This window comes from Festucalex cinctus, chromosome 8, assembly GCF_051991245.1.
Source record: "Festucalex cinctus isolate MCC-2025b chromosome 8, RoL_Fcin_1.0, whole genome shotgun sequence".
NCBI classification, from domain to species: Eukaryota; Metazoa; Chordata; class Actinopteri; order Syngnathiformes; family Syngnathidae; genus Festucalex; species Festucalex cinctus.
The window spans coordinates 13266789-13285264 of NC_135418.1; the positions used below are offsets into that span (position 1 = coordinate 13266789).

At 38.8% G+C, this 18476-nt stretch overlaps 1 protein-coding gene across 34 annotated transcripts in view; it reads right to left on the reverse strand.

Annotated features, from left to right (window-relative positions):
* cast (calpastatin) overlaps positions 1 to 18476 on the reverse strand; it is a 44802-nt gene that overhangs the window by 16330 nt on the left and 9996 nt on the right. For 7 of the 34 annotated variants that reach the window (XM_077528851.1, XM_077528848.1, XM_077528850.1 and 4 more), the window contains exons 1-3: positions 16625 to 16792; positions 2211 to 2285; positions 130 to 249 (exon numbers count right to left, since the gene is read on the reverse strand). In XM_077528851.1, coding sequence (XP_077384977.1) covers positions 130 to 249; positions 2211 to 2285; positions 16625 to 16699 — 270 coding nt within the window. In that variant the 5' untranslated portion in view covers positions 16700 to 16792. Of the gene's footprint in view, positions 1 to 129; positions 250 to 2210; positions 2286 to 8755; positions 8929 to 16274; positions 16317 to 16624; positions 16793 to 18476 lie in introns of those variants that run through there. The other 27 variants (XM_077528855.1, XM_077528866.1, XM_077528859.1 and 24 more) reach the window with 16 other exon arrangements.

An 18476-nucleotide genomic window follows, 5' to 3' on the forward strand; every position in this document is an offset into this window, starting at 1 on the left:
CATGAAAAGAAGAAGCCGGTAAATGGCATCCAGAGAAACGAGCAACACCAGAAAAAGGAAACAGGAAGTTCCCGTCTTGCTGGAGACAAGCCCTTCCGCTTTGACCATCATCACCCAGTGTCAATCTACCTCAGGTTTAGCTTTAGGAACCTGTCCTGCTGTCCTGATGGATGTACTTCCTGCAGTGCCACCTTTTGCTGTGGTAACTCCCACAGGCTTCGAAGCCATGGTGGATCCTGTTGATGCCTTCTGAAAAGCACCAGGAGTGATGATGTCCATCAGTATCATTCTAGCTCAAATAACAGTAGGCCTACTGTGTATGGCAGAGATTGAGGTTTTCAGACTTTTCTTGTTGACGCTAATTCACTCACTGAGACTAACTCTTCCAACCACATCCAGACCTCTTCACTGACTGATTTATGAATCGATGTGTGAGCTAACTACAGAATACAGTATACTGTACTTCCTGTATTCTTCCTTTCCTGTTGCAGAAGAGCATTTGGTGAATATGCTGACGACTTATCAAGATTTAAGGCTGAACGTATGCTAGCGTTAGCGGATGACTTTTCAGATGGCCGTTCATAGCACCTAATATTGTGCTTTTGTTATATTTGAAGATACACTAGAATATTTAGCAAGTGACCATCCTACTGGTATCACTTTGAGTTAAATGTTTTTACATTCTTGAGACACCATTAAAGAGCTGGGAGACAGAGTGTGTTTACAACATGCAGTCAATATTGCTAATATTCGGGGTTTTAAAGTCCATGTAAACAAGTACAAAATCCTTATTGTAGTTTTTAAAAATTCTAATAATACAGTACAATGAATATCTTTAAAAACTAATGTTTCCACTTGCTGTCGACTGAAGATGACATCACCTGTGCTGAGGAAGTAGGTAATGCAATCATGGCTCAGTTTGATGACCAAACACAGAAAACAGGTGATCCATGATTGGTCGTTTCCTACTTCCTCAGCACAGGTGATGTCATCTTCAGTAGACAGTAAGTGGAAATATCACTTCTTAACGGTATTAAGTGTACATGAAAAATAATGAGGTTATCACATTAATTCTGGACAAAATATGAACTTTTTACAGCCGAAAAAGGCTCAATGAGTCAAGTATCCCTTTAATCCAAATATTGACTGCATGTAAACGTAGTCAGTGATCTAAATCTCTGTCTGTTTCCGTAATACATCTCCTGTATTACAAGCACAGCAGGTTATCTGAAGTTGCCACTAGTTGACACTCAAGACTGCATATTAGCCAAATGCTTTGTATAATGTTTCTCCAAATTTAACACGGTATGACCTAATACTTTTAACAGTATGGAAGTGTGATTAACATTCTTACAGTAGTTCTTTCAGTTTGAATGAGCTGTAGTGGCTATGGCAAAAAAAAAAATGCTGACTGAAGAGTTGTGTGTTTATTTGACTAAATACTGTATGACATTGAGTCCATACATACAGTGTTTACTGTGCCGACCTGATACCACACTCCTGCAGAATGACAGGAAATTGTAAACTGACCTGAAAAGGCATTAGAGAAGGGTGTAAAGGTCACAACCTAATAATATGAGTCCCTTATGGCTTAAAGTTAAAGATGGATTGTGTCTATAAATAACAAACTAGGTTGAAAACAAACATATTTAAATCATGTGCCAACGAAACAAAGACTTGGTATACAGAAAGGGGACATTCCATGATCCAACACAATATTAAATACACACAAGTAGCTCCCTGAAATTGCTGCAGAAAACACGTTGAGCCAATCACTCAGCAAAATAATCCATACAACAGACCACATACCAAGTAAATATGTACAACTAGAATGGTTAGCTTATCTCAGCCTTGGGGTTCACATTAGCAAATAAAAATGTATTAATTTAGGGGGGGGGTCTTTCAAAGGGTTAACTCTCTTTCTATGGACTGAGAAACTGGGTGTTACCTTCACATGCTCCAATGCCACAAAATGGGACATTTATTTTATCTTCCAAGCTAACCTCTTCCTTTTTTCAACTTAAGACATAATCGCTATCAAAACATCTGGCACTGGAACAGGAAAAGCAGGAACAATACCAAACAGTCCACGTAGCAGTGGGGGTCAGAGGTTATTTAGACAAAGGTTCCCTCACTGCCAATGGTAGATTAGCAAATGGAGAAAGTTTTTGTTTTTTTTTTGTTTTTTTTAAAACAGGAAGTTTTGATACCTCAAACTGAGAAGGCGTCACAGTGGAGACCTGAGCTGCTGGTTTGGGCGTGGCCTGGCTGGGCTGCGACTGCGACTGCAAAAACACACGCACACAGACAAGTTACGCACGCAGAAAAAAAAAAAAAAAAAAAATGGAGAAAGATTCCAAGCAGTTCATCTTTCAATCGAAGGAAACCTTGAGAAATTTCAAGTTAAAAAATGGAGTCAAAGTCAGCAACAAAACAAAACAAACACAGAGAAATGTGTAAAAACAAATCTACCTTATAGCCGGTAGCTACGATTGATGGAGGGAAATTTGTCAAATGAAGTGAAACTGTTGCTTGAGTGTTGCAGGAAACAAAATTACCTCTGTTTTTATGTTATGGCACTCAGTTTGATGTTTGACTATGGGGTGCGTCTGTTTTGTTGAACCATGAGCAATGAAGAGCACATTGAGGCGCCATTTGCAAAAGACATATTGTTGTCATGGTCACTAATGTTGACGAAACGCAGCTAACTTTTCTGTCTTTCCTGATGACACCAGTCCAGTAAATGGTCTTTTTAACTGTATTTTATACATGAAAGCAATGAAATGAAGTCAAATGTCAATATTTATGTTAGTAATTTGTACACAATGGATCCCTGCATGCGTATGGTTCAGTGCCTGCAGGTTCATGTAATTGCAGATTTTTTTTCCAATATTTTTTAATATATTTTTGGGGGTCATGCAAAACACATATTGATTGTTTATAAGCTGCCCGGTCCCTATACTCCATGAATAGTGTGGATCCAAATGTCTTACAACTTATCATAGCAATTTAAAATGTTTGAACTCTTAGCTATTCTTTGTGTGAAAGTTGAACCTAAAGTGATAAATCCTTCTGTTGTAATACTGTGGACATCTCAGGGGTGTTCAGTTGGTTGGAACTTGACACAGTTGCTTCAGACAGTGGTGTCAGTGATTACCTCACGGACTGGTGTTGTATGTAACACAAAGGGGGTCACAAGTTTGGTGAAAGCATGCCAATCACGCCTCGGCAACAAAACATTGTTTGTATTGTTTGTCACTATTTTTCGAGACATGACGAGAGACGAAGCTGTTTGTGAAGTAAGATCATAATAAAGTGAGCTCACCCAGCACCCAGGGCATCACCTCACCATACCACATGGTTAGTCATGTGGTTCCGGTTCTTGCTGTAAATATTACTGTTGCTAAGTTACAAAAAAAATGCTGACTGAAATTGAGTGGGGAAACAAGATTCAACAAGCTGCTGGGATATTTTCATTACGATGGGTTAATGGTGAAGAAATAACAGAAACAAATCCCATTACGAGTCCCTCTGATCACATTTAATACTTAAATATTATCATTAGGATGTGTTTATTTGTGTTGTGTATGCTTACTATTTTTTTCTGCTGTTTTTGAGTCCAACAAAAGGGGCATTTTGGTGACAATCTATACCTGCGATTACCTAGTTCAGAAAATGTAATTAAGGGGCTGAAGGTGTCACGTCAAACCATAATCCACATCACACAATGTGTTTCCAAATTCCAAGATGGGACATATAGGAAAGTCTAAGGTGACATCATCACATGATGAGCTCCACACTGTGTGCTATACTTTCCCAATGAGGCATACCTCATCAAGCACTCCTCTAGAACCACAAGTTCAATACATTAAGGAACTTTCTAGCACTTATGCCATTCAAATGAAAAGGAAGTTGCCCAGCAGGATTTGGTGACTCATTTGCCTTTTGCATACAAGTGTAGTGTACAAATAAAGAGGTTTCCTAACACATGCTCCCTTGAGTAGTCCTTTCTCAAAATGGTGGCTTTGTGAGTTATTTTTCGAGAAACAGTTCAAACGGTTATGATATATGCAAACAGAACATTCAGTCAAAACAGCCGTACAATCGAATAAACGGAGCTCAATCCAGGGGGGAAAACAGTTCAATCACACTTAAATGTCATACATGAACAACCATTTGTGTTGCCTTATCTGATATGTGCTAACATCAAGCATCACAAGACACACATCCCTTGAGACTCACATGAAAACTGCTGCAAAAGTATACAGCAAGCTGGAACGCTACAATCACATATATAATCAAATAAACACTTGAGTGGATGACGATACATATGCAGGTGAAAGATTTAAGAATGCAAATCAAAGCAGAGAGCGGGAAAATGAGTGGCTGGCTTAAGTTGCATGCAGTCAGGAGTCATCCAGGGTTGTCATGGCAATGAAATTTACAGCACATCGTCGTTTTAAGAACTAACACTAAGGAAACATTATTTGCTAACAATACGGATTTTGAAGTTAAGAATGAGAATATATTTTCATTCTGGTGTATTTTTTATTTACTAAAATGTTGCTGCTGCTATGTGAAAAACACATATCCATTTTTTCACATTTGGTATGTGTGCATTAATTTTCATCCGAAAAACATAAAAACGTAAAAAATTAAAAAAATGGACGTAACTGTTTTTCACATAGCGATGATCTATAGGATTTTATAAGAAAATGCAATGCACTGTGCTACATTTTGCTAATGTTTCTTGTAAAATAAACGATACAGTAGCACTTCATAAATAAACACACCACAAATATGGAATGGCTATATGGTCTTTTTTTTTTGTCAGTAAACACTTTTTTTGCCACAGTGATTCAAAGCCTTTATAACATACTTTTCATTAATTTTTTTTTAACTTAGCCAGTCAAACTTTTAAGTAATTTCCTGGCTTGCACAATATTCAAAGTTGGTGCTGTTTCCATTGAAAATGCAAAAGAGCAACATCATTTGGTCAGAATATCCTGTAATTACGTGTGAGATGATTGTTTCACTGAGACCCACCCAAAAGTTATGCAGTCTTCACGGTGTGCCACCTGCAGCATTCCTACATTCCTCACCCCTTGTGCATCTACACACATACCTCAAGCAAACAGTAATGTAGAATTTCTTGCAACTACAGTATACTAGGGCTGTCACTAACGACTTTTTTAAAAATCGACTCGACTTCTCATATATTTGACGACTAATCGACTTATTATTAATATTATTGTTATTATTATTATTATTATTATTTTAGTTTAGAGGCCGCAAATGTTGAACGTGTGCATAAATACCCATTATTCATTATGTTTACTTTTTTTTTTTTAATCCATGACATGTGCAGGTTATATTTTGAATTATACCCAAACTGAACACAGCTAGTGGTCTATTCATGCTAAGCTAAGGCTATATAAACAAACACTTTTATTGATTATGTTGATTTATTAGCATTATTTGGAAAGATAATTTATTCCAGCTAGTATGACAAAATAAGGTTCTGAGTGTGTTTGATAGTTTGACCACACATCTCATTTAAGTAGCACATAGATGATGAACCATGGAACCTCACAGAAACATGACAGTTAGTTTCAAACAGCAGTGCTTGTTTGTGCACGGCAAAAATAGGAGCGTGTTTCAACATTCTACCAAATGGCTTCAACAGTGGCATCACAAAAGGTGACAATATTCTCATGCCAACAAGGAGGAATAAATGGCAAAATAAATCTGTCACTTGCTCTCTGGTTTCGATGGGTGTGATGCACAGATCACCTGTCAGCTATCAAATACATGACATGAGGGAAAACGGGGTCAGCGCACAAACAATGCAGTAGGCTGAGGCCTTAACTCAACTATGCAGTTTAAGATCAAGCCTGTTTTGAAAACTGGTGATGACTAATCTCAGGCTCCGCCTCTCAAAACCACACACTGACACATGCAAACTCGGATGGTAGCAGCTGCTTCTCCAGCAACTGCTCCAACTTTTAAATAGAGCAGGCAGCTCACTCAAAGAGATGGAAACAGTGGTGTGCATCATCACGGTTTTAAAAGGTGGAAGTGAGGAAAGCAGCAGCGAGAGAGGAGCAGAGTGAATGGTGGGTAGTTAATGATGCAGTATCATTGTCAGGCTCTGTGCCGGAGTATAAATACACTGGATGCACTGGGTTTCATTCCCAGTGGAGTAGAAGGATAAATATCAAAAGGCTAAAATGTCTACTCTACTATAACGCAGTGTTTTCCAACCTTCATTGTGTATCTTACATGAGAAAATCTCACAGAAAAAACAAAAAACAAAAATGCCACAAAAACTACATAGACCGAAATAATGACAATTTCATTTCAATTTATTTACTCAGTCTGAAATATGAGCCTGTTTAGGTGAACACAAAGCTGATATATGAAGCTACTATTTACCCTATGTACATGAATCGCAACAGGTGGTTACACAACCTAATTGCACTGCCTGCCAGTGCCAACTAATGGAAGAAATTTCATTGTTCTGTCACTGGCATAAATAAACAAATAAATAAATAAATAAATAAATAAAGAAAGAAAGAAAGAAAGAAAGAAATAGTCTACATTGCTCCCACGCCATTTGCAGGGGATAGGGACCGAACCCTACGCCGAATTACAAAACACTACTGTTGTTTAACTGAAGCTCCTCAACTCACTTAAACATAATTCCTTAGCACAACAATGCAACACGATGGGAGGGATAGAAGCAAATAGATTAATTTAACATGCCCAATTCAGTTTATCAAGCCCGATATGGTAAATCGCATCGGTTGCTTTTGCGTCTTTAAAATACGACATCTAATCATGCTATATTATTGAAATGCCATAAACAAAATAAGAGAGAAATATTGTTCAATCATGTGATTTTTGGAGCTTCTACATGATCTAAGGCAGGGGTAGGGAACCCTCGTCCTTGAGAGAGACTGTCCTGCCTGTCTAATATGTCTCCCTCCACCAACACAGCTGACTCATATCATCAAATCAGCTGTGTTGGTGGAGGGAGACATGGACACCAGGCGGGACAGCAGCTCTCGAGGACCAGGGTTCCCTACCCTTGATCAAGCCAGACGTGAGAAGGACCCATGCAATATCCCCTATGAGGCGTGTCAGAAATGTTCCAGGACTGTTGTCACAAAAGGTAGATTTCACATCCAAACCACAAGCTACAGGTTTCTTCCTCTTTTTAAGTATTAAGTAGAGTGTAGCACACTTTTCCAGCCTTCTGCCACAACTTCATGCACTCCTGGCAGGAGTCTTCCGGGATCCTCTGCAGCACTGTCATCACAGCCAAGAGGAAGAAAAACAGAGGCAGGTCATGTGCATAGAGCGGATTCTGCAGCACAGTGATGTTCTTCTTGGTCACAAACTGCTCGTTGCTCGGGGCATTGCGAGCTGGTGGGTTGTCATGGTTAAGAAGCCACAAGTTGTCCTACTAACCTCGTCTCACATACTGAACGAACTGTGACTATTAGCTCTGGACTTTTGCTGGCACGCCTCGTAAGGCAAAACTGCCTTTCCTTGTGTAAGGGTCATTTCAGTGCACTATGACAATTGGTGATGGCCTCTCCCAGGCAGTTTTTCTGGAGTTCTGTGTCAACTTTTAAACACGTTTTGCAAGATGTGCATACGAGCCAATTTCCATGCACTTGAGACAGATACAATCTAGTAACAAAATATAATCTTTTATGCTGTTGCTCGGTTCTCCAAAATTATAAGAGTGACATTATTTCCTTTCTGTAACTCAGTTATATGTTATTGAGGGGGGTTTTTCTCTCTCTCTCTACTAACACTTCCAATTCCATTTCACATTTCAATCTGTGCTTGTGGCAAGCTATCCAGATTGTGGCAAGCTATCCAAAGTGCAGAAACCCGCTTTTGAACAAAGTCACACTAATCACCGAAAGCATGAAATCTGTGAAATGTGTGAACTACAAATTTAGCACCCACTATTTGAGATCTTGGAAAATCACGTCTTTTGTTTGTTGGTGCATTACAAGATTAACGTCATCAATTTTGACAAAATGTATAGGAGAGGTGGGGAAAACTGACTTTTGGGCAAGAGCCAGGGTTTACCTGGTCTGGTTGCTAGTCAGTCATAGGGCACAAACAAACATTGACTAATTTTAATTCTTTAAAATTAATCTAAGATACATGTTTTTGTCATTTAGCAAGATAGATTACCGAAAAAAACATGCAAACTTCCCAAACCAAGATTAAACCCACAACCTATTGACTCTGAGGTAGACATGCTATCCACTAATCCACCATGATGCCACAGGGAACAAACCAAAAGGTAGTTAATTATCATCTTTTTGAAACTAGCAGAAATTGATATGCTGTCTATGCTGTCTGTGTTTATAATTTGGTGACGTTCATCTGACTAAGGATTGTTCTGCTAACAATCGAATAACACAACAGCTAATGTTTGGTAACAGCTAATGTTTGGTAACAATTTTCATGTACTGTCTGGCCATGACGACACAAGCAAGTTATTAATAGAACACCATTTACTGTCATGTTGTTTACTTCGCCAACAATTCTGACAGCTCCTTTCCAACCTCGATAGCTCAACACATAGCAAACCTTTAAAAGCGCAACCATACTCTTGACAAACTATCCTACATACAAGAGCTGTAAAAGAGTTGACAAGTAATAGTCAGGAAGTCCTTCCACACACCCAAACACTAACATTCACCAAAGAGAAATGCACACTACATACCATAGGTTTACTTTTGCTATTATATCCTCAATATAACTTGTATGGATGGCCAAGATGTTCTCTTCAGACTCTATCACCTTAGATCCTCTCTGGAATAAACAATTTTAATCCACATTCATGATCATACACAGACATGCGCACACACAAGTCTGAAAACACACGCCCAGCCAAGCACAACTTTCTGCTCCGCCCTTTAGGAAGTGCACAACAAGCTGCATGTGTCAGTCAGGGCCCTCCCCTTCACCCTGAAGCTAGCTGAGCAGCAGTCAGATTGGACAGTCGGCCCAATCCAGAAACGCCCACTTGCCATTGCTTGCGTGGAAAAAAATAAATAAATCAACTGGAGGGGGTGAGTAAAATTAAGGCCGGGCATGCGCATGGCAGGGAGAGCTTTTGTGTGATGTGGAGAAGACACAGAAATGGCCGTGTAGTCCGGCAACATCTGGGTGTGACTGATAGACTCACTGCTCTGGAATCTCGACTGCACAGCCACTCCAACAGAGGCTGAGTGTGTGCGGTTGGAAAGAAGAGAAAAGAAGGAGGCGGGTCTGATCACATGTTGTCCCGACCCAACCCAAACAACATGGTGGGGAACAAAAACGTTCATTTGAAACACCAAAGAATCAACCCACGATAGAAACAGACATATAGAGTTTAGACATGTTCAAAGCAGATGTGAAGAATGCACAGGAACTCTTCTGGTCAGTAGCCAGATGTTATGTAAGATGGAAAAGAAAAAATAGCATTTAATGCTTCCTTTGCTCTGCACGCTGCCAGCCAACTCTTTAAAGTTAATCCGTTTATCTACTTGAAAGTATTGAGAAGGGATTGCTATGGAGAGCAGCACCTCCCCGTGTCTAATAATAGTCACAACACCGAAGTGACAATGAAGTGGGCTTGCCATATCTGTCATCTCACACTTTAGTGCTGTTTTCTGCGTCATGAGAAACACTCAAGTTTAAATGTGGGTCACTCCCTGGCAAGCCCTGGCCACATTAGCTATAGTTAAGCAAAATTTAACAGTGATGGTTTTTAGGTTTTGAATGCAAAATGGAAATAACACGTGAAAAGTGACAAAGTTCTGTTAAAAAATATTGTCATAATGTAAAAAATATTGTAAATACTCCCACTTGTTTTTATTTTGTTTTGTCATTTTAAGATAATTAAGTTACCCATTCACCAAACAATTGTGCATTTTTAACACATTTGGCCAAGGAATGAATAATTTTAGGCGTCACCTAACAACTGCACAATCTTATGATATTCAACACATAAATATTTTATGAATAACAATTCTCAGTCGAAATTAACAGTCTGAGATTGATTAAAAAAAAAAGTATCAGAAACTACCTACCTGTATAGTATGATTGCATGCAGTTTAATATTACTGTAATCTATAATCACAATGATAAACATATTATTGAATAAATTCCTGTTTAATATTGCAAAATATCTTTATAAATCTGTTTTTATCCATCTCAGTGACGGCCATTTTGCCATTTGTTGTCAACTAAAATGACATTACAGTTTAGTTGACCGTAAGTGGCAAAATGGCCGCCCCTGAGATAGATAAAAACAGGTGGATTTTGCTGCTTAATTCCTATTCCACAAATGCAATATTAATCAGAATGCTGTGTTTATATTGGTGAGGACACAAAGAACATATTATTGTCAAGAAAACAGCAAACTATTTTCGTCTTGAGAAACATTAGTGAGTTTTTGGGCTGCCGTTGAGATACTGTCAGAACCTCAGTAGTGATTTTGCCAGCTAAAAATAGCCCATAAGTAAGCATGGTTTGTTAAAAATGGATCAGTAGTGATGTATCAGGCATATTCACCTATCAAACGGCCATTGAAGTAGTTGGATAGCCACACTACTTGCTTAGTGGCTAGCTGCTAGCCACTAGCCGCTAACGCTGGGAAGTTACCACATTCTACAATGTCATTGTAATTAACTACATGATTTTTAAACATCCTTAATTAGCGATTTAACATTATTTCAGGATGACATGTTAATGTTTAGTGCCACTGCCAACAGTTTGTGACAGCATTTTAAATCTACTGGGCGCCTAACTTTTAGTCAGGAAGATGAGTCAAGTCAGCCACCATGACATCACACAGTGCCAATAACAACTTCAAAATAAAAGCCTTCCAAGGCACTGATGTCCGTGTATTACTGTATTTTGGCAATATTTTGTTTTGAAGTTAGTAGTACTTACCACGTTGGGGTTGTGTTTCCGTCATGCAAAGCCTTGCTACGGCTATCTTGACTGTCTTCCCAAACATGCACACCAAATAAATAGTTACCCAAGGTCCTTGAAACACTCAAGGACCTGTTTCACCCTTAGTGTGAACTCATGATTACTTCTTGAAAGCATCACCATGAATATACTTGCAGCTAGCAGTCCTGGCTTACACAACAAATTTAGAAAACCCCTTTACCTACAACTGGCTCCCCCTAGTGTCTGAAATTATGCGACCACAATCCCCTTAAATGGATAAAGTGTAAGATAGCCAAATCTGCTTCCTGGTAGGAATACTTGTCTGTTTTGAGAACTGAGCATAGCAAATCTACTTTAAGAGCTCCACTCCCCCGAATAATACAACAGAACATTTCATTCTGCTTTTGACCGTGACAAAGAGCAAGTGTGTCTGCGAAAGCCAACACTGCATGCTTGTACTGGATCCAAATGCCTTACTTGGTAACCCCTGACAACACTTATCTGTGTTGTCAAATAATGAAGCAAAGCAGACCCTGGCCACTCCCATACAAAGTTTGTAATCTGAAAGTTCTTTTAGTCTCAGAGCATGCAGCCTTGCATTGTAGAGGAGTGAAAGATAATGTAGTCAAAATATCTACAGAGGGCTGACTGAATACTATAAATCTGTTGTAACTTTAGAAAACAGTAAACACAAATGTTTTATCCTGCAGAAGAAACTGGAATTGTGTTAATGGGAAGAAACAGTGAAGAAGTGACAAATGCAGATTTTCCACTGAAAATGGATGCCAAACAAAATACAGTACACATCATGTCAACAACAAACTTTTGTAGACTGCACTCACTGCAACTTCCCGTGGGGAAGACCAAACTAAACGTTAACAGGAAGTGAATATTTGACGAGAGCGTGCATGCCTTAACATGCAAAGCCAAACACTTAACAGCTGGCTTAGCAGCATGCAACATCATCATATTCGCGTCATGTGTGACATATTTTTGGTCTTCTATTGCAGTAAAGCAAAAGTAGAAATATTTTGTGTTTCATTTTTGGCTTTAGATTTTCATTCACGTTACCAAATCCAGGAGAGACCTGTTAGAGACCCAAGAATTTGCCACAAGCAATTCATGCGTCTCCAATGGGTATGTTCAGGAAACAACCTGATATCATGCAACTGCAATAATACACTGCAGATAGACAACAAACTTGTATTTTAATATAACTGACAAAATTGTTATCGTACCGAACCAGACCAATACAAGGTTTCATTTCTTTGAATTAAACGTCACAATTCAAATGTCAACTACACTTGTCATCAACGTCCCAAGACTGTTTCTCATATTGATTATGTCCACTTAAATTAAAAATCTAAAACATTGGTGGAAAACGATTTTTCCCCAAGTTAGTTCTGACAAAGTATTGAAAGATAAATATGTATCAGGTTTGACAGGTTTCTCTTAAGTTGTTCATTTTGTAGACAAAGTGGGACAGGTTAGGGATTCATTTCACCTCTGCTATTGAGTTAATGCTGACAGGTTCATGGAGTCATTACAGCAGAACAATAAAAGATCCTAATTCCATTGTGTGTGTATATTTTAAGCCAATCTTACATTCTGTTCCACTCTTGAATTCATTTGGTGATTTTCTGAAAAGGATAATAACGTAACCTAAAGGAATAAAATGTTGATAGCGCATCAAATTAATCAACAACTATACTCATAATCGAAGAATCATTTCGAGCCATTGTTTTTGCTTAAAATTGTTCAAACCCTCTTGATTTCAAACTTTCAAAAGAAACATTCTCTGATTTCTGTAGTCCCTCATGAAAGCAAGTTGATGTCATTCAAGAGTTTTGTCTATGTTCAGACATGTCACGGACTAAACCATTAACCGATATCATAATCAATCCCTCGATCAATTCATCCATCGTTTTTCCGAACCGCTTATTCCTCACATCCTCCATCAACCAGAAAGCAGCCAGCTAAGTAACATACAGACAGAAGGGAAAAATATGTTGTGCCATCATGTTTCCACTTGGGTTAGAGGAATTTTCTTTTCTCTTCTTGACATTTGAGTAACGCTAAAATTATTGCACCCGCCCCAAAATCAGAAGTGGTTGGGTCCCATTTGGCAATTTTACTGGGGATGTTGATTTCCTTCTATAGTGTAGTGAATATTTATAGATTTACATGATGAATTATGGTGCTTATGAAGGTGAGGCCGTAAAATGTACTCTAATATTGTTGTAACATAATATATAGCATCAAAAACGACATTTGTGGCCATAAATAACATTTAGAATGTTTATCCTGTTCAGGGTGACATGGGAAGCTCGAGCTTTTCCCAGCTGACTTGGGGGTACACAGCGGTCAATCACAGGTTAGAGAGACTGAAATTCTTCACACTCACATTCACACATGAGATTAATTTCGGCTTTACAGAAAGGTCCACATTTAATTGAGCAAACTAAACATCTCCAGTTTCCACATGCATTTACATCCTGCCGCTTTAGGTGTCCTTTGCTCTGCCTTCTCTAAATTTAGCCCCATAGAACCAATTTGCTGCCCTTCATTTCAACTTAACCTCCCACTGTCAGGCTATCACCTTCTGGAGCACACATACAGTTTTTAACGAGATGAAGATTATTCAGTTACATCTTGTGAATCATTGTGAAATTTAGTGAAAAATAATCACACCGCTGTTGACATGTCAACAACTTGTGCCCTGATGTGTTTCTGTCCAGAAGCAAAAATCTCACTACACTACGTACGTTTCTACTAATTAAACAGCTACTGGCTGTTTTTTTTTGTTTTTTTTTTGTTTTTTTCCCCCTCTGCTTTGTGATTACATATCAGGAAAAACAGTTGCCTTACCCCAAGCATGGCAGATACAAACAGGTAGGAAGAACGAAAACATCTGACCAGGTAAGCCCATTAAAGCCTGCAAACTTGATTTTACATGACAGACATGGCAAAAGCCTGCAAGCAATATTTGGAAGTCTGGCTGAGTCCTGTGCAATTATACACAACCGCATTCAATGCAAATCATTATAATTTACGCCAGAAGAAAATGTGTGTACCAATTCTCTTTCGTATTATAACACTGCATTACATATAGATATTCCATTTTGCCTATTTTAAGCTTTGCTTCACACTCACTTGACATGAGCAGCTTCAAATAGCGGGTTATAGATGACGACTGAAGTTCAGTATGCAGTCATGGTGTGACAAATGTGCAGTGACCCGCACATGACACATGCTAACCGGCCCAATGATGTGATTTCCTGGCAAAGAAAGGCTTTTGAATGAAAAATGAACCTGAATTGTAAACTTTGGTGGTCAGATCCTATTTGTGTTTCTGAAGACGTATCCATAAATAGTGGCAATATCAATGGTAATTACTTCATTAAGTGATGATGCAACAATGTGATTCTTGTAATCTATCAATTTTCACTCTTTGTATGGAAGCATAGAACTCCCAATGTGGAGCAAACAGTTTTGACTGGGCTACGTTTTTTGAACATATTGATAAAGTTGCTCGAGTCATTCAAACGTATTGGTAAGACGTAGACTAAATGCTAAAATCTCTATTTTTGTTCCATAATGCCACAAGGTACTGACTTACACATGCATGATTGTGGCAGTATGACCTACCATTATGTTCAAACAACTTACTCAATATGTTCGAGCGATTTTATAAAAATATGTCCGAATGACTTTACAAAGGGGCTCTCGAGTATCGGACTTGGGTACCCCTGACTTCACCAGTACGTACAAGCAACTTTAAAATTACATTCTAACAACATTAATAACACGTTTGAGCGACTTTACAAATTGACAATTTTGAACATCCGGACAGTTCTGATATTTCTGCAATGAAACTAAATGCAATGGATTCCTTTAACATAGTGTAAACAAACGGCATATTGTATTGTTTTTACCTGTGACCAGCATGTATGTACACAGTAAATTCTGTAGAGTAAATTTGACTCTATTTAGAGTAAGACCAAATAGACTCACTTTTAGAGTAATATTTACACTTGGAAGAGTAAAAAAAAAAAAAATTGGGAAAAAATAAAAGCCGCTCAAGGGTTGAGGAACGAACTCATGACCCTCAGCTTGGGAGACTGCCACACTACCACCTGAGGTATGCCCCTCCTACTGTTTTCTTATATCCAAGAGGAGACCAAAAACGTTTTTGAACTCTTGGAGTTAGTAAGATTCCAGCTGACCCGAGCGATATGCTCACACAGCAGGAGCTGCGTGGCTCAGGTGGTAGTGTGGTGTGGCAGTCTCCCAAGCTGAAGGTTGTGAGTTCGTTCCTCAACCTTCAAGTGACTTTTTTTCTTCAATTCTTCATTTTACTCTGTTCCGAATCTTGTTGGCCCCACTCAAAATAGTCAAATTTACTCTACAGAAGTCACTGTGTAGGTAAAATGACATTTCATCACATTTTGAAATCAAAATAATCCTCACAAACCAAATTACGACCCAAAGTCCATTGCTTTTCGTGAGCTGAGAACTTCTTTTGACCGAGTTGACCGCCATTTTGACTTGTGAGAATTGTCAAGTACATTCGAACAACTTTACCAATTGGCAATTCCATACATCCGGATGAATGGCTATCAATATGTTTAAATGATTTTGCAGTATGTTCAAATGGCATAGCTCAGTCATAATACTTTACTCCGCATTAGCAGTTCCATGCTTCCATACAGGGGTATGTAAGTCTAATAAGTTACTTCCTGATTCGCACACCTATAAAGTACATGGTCATTTAAAAAAAAAAAAAAGTCAACCTTTAATGGATCTGCACTTCTCTTATCTGTGAACTTTGCTCTAATGATTGTGCATGTGCCGCTTAGATATGTTTTCCCAGAGCCTGTTTCCTGTCCTTGTAATGAACATTTTTCCAGGCCAGTGAAAATTGTGAAGTCAACCTGATCACAACAACCTTCCAATGAAAACAATGAACACTCCCGGCTGCTGACAGTCACTCGCAAACAAACATGGCCCTGACAATAAAGTACTGACAGCGGACTAACCCAAGCGGGACTGTTATATAATCCTCATTAAAGTATTATAAAAGTCAACCACACGATATGTCACCATTTCAGGTTGCACGAAGAAAGAAAAGAAAACGTAAGCCTAAAAACGGCAACACACCCATTCAGATTGCTTCATTGCAACACATTATCACATGAGAAAGCTATTTGGGCGAGACGCAGAAACTCTCCAAGGACTCCAAGCCTTTTCTCGACTATCAACAATCTGTACAAAATGGAACAAAACAAAACACACACCTGCTTGTGTGCCTTCACCAAATGCATGCAAACAGCGAAGGCCTTGTCCCGGCACTGGCTTAATATATGACTACTTGAAAACACATATTCAGCTCGCAGGGGCTGACCAGGAGCTCCACATTCCGCAAACAGGGAGTGAGGTCTGTCTTGGACCGGTGCCAGTACAGTTTTCCACCACCAGAGTTTCTCCGAGTTGAACAGTAAAAGACAAACTGCATGACAAGCTTTGTGCCGTTCTCTTCGCAGGCGGATTCACAGCAACAAAACAAAGCACACGTGGATACTTTTTAGTAGGTTGCTCAGCACATTTCATGACACACTCACACACATTAACACACAATAACACACACCTGCTCCTCCACGGCAACATCCTGCAGTGTCGGGGTCTCTCGGGGGCCTCGGATCCAGCTCAGTATCTGGCCCATGTTGGCTGATGGTGCCTTTGTGTGTGTGTATGTGTGTGAGTGTTTATCTGGCAGCCGCTGGCGTGTCTGTCGGCTCGCAGCATGTTTCCAGCACGCAGGGAGGGAAAAGGGGAGGCGGCAGCGAGGAAGGGGGCGTGGTGGGACGAGGGCGTGATGTGGCTAGGAGGGGATGCTCGCATGTGCACGAGTCACGGGAGGCTGGGCTTTAACTCCCCGGGATTAAAAGGGAAGTGAGTTGAGCTGCCACAGCCAGCACACACATCCATGCAAATTATATGTATGCCTCCATGCACATTGATGGGTATATGATATATAACTATTCTTTAAACATGTAAAAGGTATCTAAGTTCTTTCCACAAGGTGCATGCACACCCATTTTTATGATCATATTCATGCCTTGAGCAAACACACATGAACACACAGGTCAATCAACTGTTATAAAAACGGGCTTATGTAACTTCCCATTGACAACAATAAAGGGAGGCGATAGATTTGGATTCTGTACGCATCTTTTACATTGACACAAACTAATGTAGACTAGCCTACTTTGAGCAAACTAAACATAAGGAAATGACAGTCAACCTTGTCTTTTTCTTTACTGCAGTTATTATTTTATCTAAACACATTATTTGGCAAAAAGCAATATACTGTAAGTCTGTAGAAACCACCTACGAAATGTAATGTCGGGCATCGAACCCTGTTCTGTCATGTTTAAATTCAAGTTTTACACAAACTTGTACCTTACAGCACAATATACTGTAATTCATTACATTAATTTATACATTAATTCATACATCAATTTTTTATAAATTTATTTTTACATTAATAAGTTAATATAGGGAGCACAAATTAAAACAGTGGAGGGTTCATAGATTAATTTAGTTAGCTTAGCTTAAGCGTAGTTCATAGCGGAAACGAAAACACCAACTTCTTAATGACTCATACTAGGGGTGTAACAAGTCCTCGAGTAATTCGACTACCTCGATTTAAAAAAAAAATGATTTAGAATTTTTTCAGCCTCGGCTACTTGTTCATTTGGTGTGCACGGTTCGGGAGACAGACAAACTATCCGTAGCAATGCTATGGTACGCCGCCAAAATGGTGAGGTCAACTTCAAAATAAAATAATCCCATAATAATTGCCATCACAAACTGTTGCCGCCAACATCATCCTGAAATCATGTTCAAGAACTAGTTAAGGATAATAATAAACATTAAAAACAAAAAAATAAATAAATACATGGACATGGTGGATGTGACCCCTGTTCCAAGTCGCTTAGTGGCTAGCAGCTCGTCACTAAGCGACTAAAGTGAGTGCACCATTTTGGCGAGCAGCATCTGTAGGATTTCTTTTCAAAGGCGAAAATGACATCTTAAATCTAAGAATGACATTCATTATTTGACAGCCTGACGCAGTTGCACTTCACTGATCAATTTGTAACTAACAACGCAGCTCTCAAATGTACTGTCTAAGCTGGCAAAAAAAATCTCTCTTCTGGTTCTAATATCAATGTCTCATACCACAAAATCTCACTTATGTTTCTCAAGAAGAAAATACTGTTTGTTGCAAAGCACAGTTTAAATTTAGGGGAAAACAAGTTGATTATTTTTTCTTTAACCAAGCAAAAGTACTTCTTTTTTTTTTTATTTCATCTGAATACTTGATTATTTGCAGTAGAATATCCGAATATCAAAATATTTGATAGCTGTAGCCCAAACACTAATGCAAACAGAGAGAGAGATAGAAAAGGGATTTAAAAGCTATTATTTTTAACTTG